Source organism: Salvia hispanica, chromosome 3, assembly GCF_029641045.1.
Source record: "Salvia hispanica isolate PSC_SH4W2 chromosome 3, Shi_PSC_v1, whole genome shotgun sequence".
NCBI lineage: Eukaryota > Viridiplantae > Streptophyta > Magnoliopsida > Lamiales > Lamiaceae > Salvia > Salvia hispanica.
In genome coordinates, this window is record NC_142694.1 from 61,748,887 (window position 1) to 61,755,953 (window position 7,067).

Below are 7,067 nucleotides of genomic sequence, written 5' to 3' on the forward strand. Positions count from 1 at the left end.
TGGGTGGGGCTGATCTGATTGGGGCTGTTGGAGAGGGTGGTTCAGAGGGTGTTCGGGGGGATGCTTGTTCTATGGTGATCTCTGATGAGGGGAAGGTGGTTGCTGGGGCTGGAGGTGTTGAGGATGGTGGTGTTGGGGTGGATGTTGAGGCTGGTGTGATTGTGTTGGCTGCTGGGGCTTAAGAGGCTGTGGGGGGTTCGGCTAGTTTGGTTGATGCTCTGTTGGAAGTCCGTATTCCTGTTGAGGCGGAGCTTGGTGTTGCTTTGTTGGGGTCGGGTAGTGGCGGCTCTACGCTTGATAGGATGGCGGAAGGGAGTGTGGTGGGGTTTGCTTCCGATCCTGTTTTGGATTTAGTTGCATCTCAACCTCTGCAGGATATGGCCTTTATTGACAAGAATGTGGAGGTTCCTAGGGAGGGAAGAGATGATTTTATGGTAGAGATGGGGACGGAGGAGGCTTCTGGTGGGGTTATGAATGAGAATTTTCCTCTGCTGAGCAAGGAAAATCTGAGGAATGCCAAAGATAAGGGGAAGTTCAAAGGAGTTGGGGGTAATGATGGTCCTAAAATGGTAGATGCTCCGGTCAAGGGGTTTCCTCCTAGTTTCAAGGAGGGCTCGAGTTCTAAAGTGGGGGGCAACTTTGGAGCGGGGCCTAGAAATTATAAGGCCTCGTTGGAGGGTGGGATGCGCCTTCGGGGGAATTTACCGGTGAGTTTTGAGCCCGAAAAGATGAGAAAGATGGGGGTGTTGGGTGAAACTTGTGGGCTCCCTTCAATCCAGTTTTCAAGTGAAGAGACTTCTTATCTAGAGGAAAAGATGGGATTCTCAATTGTGGGAAAGTTCTCACACTCTCTCCCCTCGTCGCTTCAGATTCAGAGAGCTTTTTTGGGCATGAAGTTCAAGGGCGAATTCACATGGAAATACATAAATGCTAAGCATGTCTTGGTCCAGTTTTCCTTGATTGAGGACTATGCTAAATTGTTAAATGGGCCGAATGGGATGTCGGTTTGGTTTGTGGATCGCCACCCTATGAGAGTATTCAAGTGGACGACGGATTTTGATCCATTCTTTGAATCTCCTATTAAGGCGGTGTGGTGTAATCTTGTTGGGCTGCCGATTCACTTGTTTGAAAAATCTGCTTTATTTGCAATTGGTGGTCTTCTGGGTGTCCCTTTGCAGGTGGATCATGCAACGATTTCGCGGTCCAGATTGTCTTTTGCTAGACTTTGTATTGAGATAGACATATCCAAAGCTCAGGTTCAAGAGATTGTTCTAAATATTCAGGGGAGGGAGATCAGGCAAATGGTAAGATGGGATCGTATTCCATTATATTGTCAAGAGTGTAAGCATTGGGGCATTCTAGTGAGGTGTGTTACGCAAATGGTAAGGGGGAGAGGCCGGCTCGGAGGAACTTTGCTGGGCCGGTCGTTTTGAATGGGCGGCAGGAGGAGGGGGTGTTGGCTGTGGGGCCGGGGGTCTCGGGTGAGGGTGGTGTTGGGGCTGTTGGGGTGATGGGTGATGGTGTGGAGGCTGGGGCTCAGGGTTCGGGTGCGGTCTTGGGTGGCGGTCCGGATCAGGGGTCGGGAGAGGAGTTGTTGTCTGAGGGTTTTCAGCTTCAGGGGAAACGGAGAGGCAGGCAGGGGCAAGGGGGCCGGAGTGTGCCTGGGTCGGCGGGGGGCTTTTCTGGGGTTGGGGGTCAGGGTTCTTCGAGTGGGCCTTCGGGTGGAAAGGTTGGTGGGCAGCGAGGTCCCTCTCGCCTGAGTTCGGGCTCGGCTTCCTCTTCCTTGGGGGCTGTGGCTTCAGACCCTGGGCCTTGCGTTGGTGTTGGGGTTTCGGAGGTTGGGGGTGCTCAGTTTGGGAGTGGTGGGCGTGAGGATCTCTCTCTGCTCTCCTCGGTGAATAGGTTTTCTGTGCTTTCCTCGGGTGATGCTTCCATGGGGGAGTTAGCGCGGAACCATTCCTTTATACCAAAATATTTAAAGAGGCTTCCAAATGGGGATTTTGATTCGGAAGCCTATGAGGATGAGGGAGAAGGGGATGAGGAGGATGATTAGTGATTCTGAGATGCAGCTGGTTCAGGGGGTGGATAAAAGAGGAGCTGCTTCAGATTTGATAGAGAATGTAGAGGAAAATGTGGTGAAGAAAGGGAGGATCAGTGAGGGGTCTTTGACCATGGTTTCCCATGTCGCTTAATATCTTGATATGGAATGCCCGGGGTGTGGCTAATGTAAACACCCAAAGTATCATCAAGAGATTGGTGAAAGATAATAAAATTTCTGTTTTGGCAATAATTGAGCCTTTAATCAAGCCGAGACCTGATTTCTTCAACAGGGTCTTTGGTTTGAAATTCAAGGGTGCAAACTGTAATGGTCAGATTTGGGTTTTTGTGGCTAAGGGCTTGGAGGTGGATAGTTGGGATGACTCGGAGCAGATATTCCATGGCAGATTTGTCTCTCCAGTTTTACCTATTCCCTTCTACATATCAGTTGCTTATGGGAAATGCTCTAGAGAGGGAAGAAGGGATATGTGGGATAAACTTAGGGATCTTGCTGCAAGGCTTGATGGCCTTCCTTGGTTGGTGAGCGGTGATTTCAATATCTTTGTCTCTGAGGAGGAAAGGCAGGGGAGTGTAAGGAGGCAGAGTAGGAAAGCGAGGGAAATGATGGACTTTGCAGAGGCGATCAGTGACTGTCAGCTCCTTGATCTGGGGGCGGATGGCCCTAAGTTTACTTGGGCAAGAGGGGATACCTTTGAGAGGCTGGACAGAGTGCTTTTTGGTGAGGGGTGGGGGGATCTTTTTTAGTCTTCTAAAGTCTCAAATCTCCCTAGAATTCTATCTGATCACTGTCCACTCTTGGTGAGATGCCGAATTCCGGGTCCTCGGGCTAGGCCATCCTTCCGGTTTCAAAATATGTGGGTTCGACATCACTTGTTTCTTGCGGAGGTTGATAGGTGTTGGAGAGAGGAAACGGGTACTAGTGGCATGATTAATGTGCAAATCAAACTCAGCCGGCTCAAGAGTAGCTTAAGGATTTGGAATCGGGTGGTCTTTGGCAACATCTTTGAAAGGTTAAAAAAGGCGGAAAAAGAGGCTAAGGAAGCTCTTGAAAGATATGAACAAAATCCTACCCCAGAATGTCGTTCTGAGATGAACAAAGCTGCAGCAGAATACATTCTTAGGCTAAAGATGGAGGAGGATTATTGGAGGCAGAAAGCGGCTCTGAAATGGGTTGCAGAGGGAGACAGGAATACAAAATTCTTTCAAGGATGGGTAAAGCAGAAGCGGGTAAGATCTAGAATCCACTCGATTGAGGATGGAGACCAGATCCTTACTGAAGATGCAGATATCAGAAGCTCTGCGGAAGCATTCTTTAAAGGCCTCCTTTCTGATGATGTGGGTCCTTTGGGAGACCCAGACTTGGAGATTCTCTCCTCCCTCCCCTCGCATGTGAACATGGATTTGTTGGAAGAGGCCCCTTCGGCGGAGGAGATAAGGAAGATTGTTTTTAGCATCAATCCTGAGAGTGCTTCGGGGCCAGATGGGTACTCTGGCTTATTCTTTCAGGTGTGTTGGGAGATCATAGGGCCGGATGTGGTGGCGGCGGTGCTGGATTTCTTTGCGAGCTCTCAAATACCTAGAGGTATTGCGGCCACTTTGATTGTTTTGGTGCCAAAGAAGGAAAATCCTTCAAAATGGGCTGAGTTCAGGCCTATTAGCTTGTGTAACGTTATGAACAAGATCATCTCCAAGCTAATGGCATCAAGGTTGGCTCCGCTTTTACCTATGATCATAGCTCCTAATCAAAGTGGCTTCATTCAAGGGCGGCTGCTTAGTGATAATGTGTTATTGGCTAAGGAACTGTTTCATGAAATATGGAAAGGTGTGACTTCCCCAAATATGGTTCTAAAGTTGGATATGGAGAAAGCGTATGACCGAGTACAGTGGCCTTTTTTACTCAAAGTGTTAAAGAAGATGGGCTTCTCGGATAGATGGGTGAGATTCATTGAAAACTGCATCTCTCCTTGCTGGTTCTCGATTCTTATCAATGGAAGTGTGGCTGGTTTTTTTAAATCGACACGAGGACTCAGGCAAGGGGATCCAATATCGCCTTCTCTTTTTGCCTTGGCTGCGGACTATTTGTCGAGGTTGCTTGATCGCCTCATCTTGGGGCGTAAGGAGATGATGTACCGCACGGCAAGATATACCATGGGGATTTCTCACTTGGCTTATGCAGATAACATTATTATCTTCTCGCAGGCCCAAAGCTCGGCTATTTTAGAGGTTAAGGAGTGCTTGGAGCATTACATGGAGGTCTCGGGACAGAAAGTCAATGTGGGGAAGAGCTGTTTCTATCTCGATAAAAAGCACCTCGCATGGGCAAGTGAAGTGAAGGAGGTGAGTGGATTCCAACAAGGCTGTCTCCCTTTTCTGTACCTTGGTGTTCCTATTTTTAGGGGTCCAAAAAAGACAAGCCTGTTCATGTTCATCAGAGATAGAATCTCGGCGAGGATTCACAGTTGGGGGCACAGACATTTATCTTTCGGGGGTAGGCTGACTTTGATCAGGAGTGTCCTTGGAGCCCTCCCAATTCATATCTTCCAGGTATTGGACCCCACAAAGGGGGCTTTGAAGCAGATTGAGCAGGTGATGGCCCGGTTCTTGTGGGGTTCGTGTTACACTCCGAACAAGACTCACTGGATTAAGTGGCAGAGAGTGTGTCTTCCCACTGATGAGGGGGGCTTGGGTATCCGTAGCCTTGCAGATTCGGTGGAGGCTTTTAGCCTCAAGATGTGGTGGCGGTTTAGAGAGCAAGACTCTCTATGGGCTCATTATATGTATCAGAAATATTGCTCTTCATCCTTCCCTCTGGTGTTGTACAGATCGAACAGGTTTAGCCCTATGTGGAGAAGGCTGTTCAAGGTGGGTGATATTTGCCGAGAGCAGGTTCGCTGGGTGCTAGGGGATGGCAACATCAGTGTCTGGTATGATTCCTGGGCTCTTAATTCGCCTCTTGCAAACATGTGTAGCTCTCATCCTTCTTGTCCTTCTTTGAAAGTTAGTGATCTCTGGATGGGGGAAGAGTGGGATGAAATAAGGGTGAGGCTGTTGGCGGAGGATGAGGGCCTTCCAGAGGATATTGTTGAGACGATTCTCCAAATCCCCTTTGATAGGGGATCCAGAGACAGGGGCCGGTGGAAGTGTACTAGTAATGGTGATTTCTCAACAGCTTCGGCTTGGGAGTTGGTAAGAAAAAGAGCAGGGAAACGGCTGATCTTTGAGCTTATTTGGGGTAACTGTATTGGGTTATCAATCTCGATGTTCCTTTGGCGCCTGTTAGCTAACCGTATTCCGGTGGACACAAAAATGCAATGGAGGGGGATTTCTTTAGCTTCAAAGTGTAGATGCTGTATAAAGTCGCAAGTGGAATCAAGATTACATCTCTTTGTGAATGGGGAAGCGGCTAGAGAGGTGTGGCATCACTTTGCGAGATGGTTCCCCCAGGTACCCCCTTTTGTTGAGGTTGGAAATAACATTAAGTTGAGGTTTAGATGGTGGCATAGACACATGGGCTTTCGCTCGGGGCAACACTTATGCTCTATCATTCCTTGTTTGATTTTGTGGTTCATTTGGTTGGAAAGGAATGAAAATGTTCATCGGGAGAAGCCTTTTGAGGTTGAGAATGTGATTAGGAGGATCAATGGCCAGTTGAGGAGTTTGGTTTTATCTAAAATGCTTACTCCTGTTCATTGGAAGAATTGTAGCCCGCAGTTGGATGTGATGGGTGGGGAGGTGCGTGAGGTGCGGAGGAAGGCAGTTTGGAAGGTTCAGTGGAGGCCACCGGATGAGGGCTGGCTTAAACTGAACGTGGATGGGGCTTTTTCCCTGATGTCACAGCAGGCTGGCGGAGGGGGTGTCCTGCGTGACTTTAAGGGTGATCTTATAGCTGCTTTCTCTGCAGGTGTGGAGGGAAGCTCGGCGGTGGAGGCTGAGGTCGCGGCATTCCTCCTTGGAGTGATCGTGGCTAGGCAGCACGGTGGTAGGCTGTGGATAGAATCTGATGCGGACAGGGTGGTGCGATGGCTGGTGTCAGGGCAGCTAGGCCCAGTGTCTATCTGCATGGATCTGCTGAAGATCAGGAAAGAGTTGCAGGGGCTGGAATGGAGAGTGACTCACATCTTCAGGGAAGGTAACAAAGCGGCTGACTTCCTTGCAGGGATTGGACTGCATTATGTCGACTGGTTCCTCGGCTCCTGCTCGGGTCAAGGCGTTATGTCGACTGGATCAACTTGGCCTACCGAATTTTCGGTTCTGATATGGTTGTTCTACTTCTCTTCTTCCTTTTGGTTTATGGCTAGCTTTTTGTTTTTGATTTTGATGCTGATGTTTTATTTTGTCGGATAGTTTGTTATTTTGTTGGACAATCCACTTTCGGGATAGTCTCGTTGTAAGACTTTCGGTTTTGATGATATATAGGGGATGAGGGTCCTACTTAACCCTCCACCGTGAAGGTGTTCGATGAAAAATGAAAAAAAAAAAAAAAAAAAGCAAACCTATTGAATAGAAATTGCCCACGACCATGCATTGTGTGATGTTAGTAACGCAACGACAATGAAGAAAAGATCATTTTGGTCTATAGAGTTTGATAATCGTTGTTGTTTCTCGTGCACGTTCATTTAAAATTTAACTCTTTATAATTGGGTTTACTTGGCCAACAAGCAAACCTATTGAATTGAAATTGCCTACAACCATGCCTTTTGTGATGTTTGTAACGTAACGACAATGAAGACAGGATCATTTTGGTCAATAGAGCATGATAATCGTTGTTGTTTCTCGTGCACGTTTATTTAAAGCTTAACTCTTTATATTTGGGTTTACTTGGCCAACAAGCAAACCTATTGAATAGAAATTGCCCACGACCATGCATTTTGTGATGTTAGTAACGCAACGACAATGAAGAAAAGATCATTTTGGTCAATAGAGTTTGATAATCGTTGTTGTTTCTCGTGCACGTTCATTTAAAGCCTAACTCTTTATATTTGGGTTTCCTTGGCCAACAAGCAAACATA

The 7,067-nt window shown here is 47.7% G+C and overlaps 1 protein-coding gene across 1 annotated transcript; it reads left to right on the forward strand.

Moving 5' to 3' along the window:
- The first annotated feature begins 2,181 nt into the window (after positions 1-2,181).
- LOC148931200 (uncharacterized) lies at positions 2,182-2,802 on the forward strand. The gene has a single exon (XM_089066753.1). The coding sequence runs from the start codon at positions 2,182-2,184 to the stop codon at positions 2,800-2,802; it is 621 nt and encodes a 206-aa protein (XP_088922879.1).
- Positions 2,803-7,067: the final 4,265 nt, after the last annotated feature.

What these genes read in the sequence shown, in the direction of transcription:
- LOC148931200 (XM_089066753.1), top strand. Translation starts at nt 2,182, where the DNA reads ATGTCGCTTAATATCTTGATATGGAATGCCCGGGGTGTGGCTAATGTA.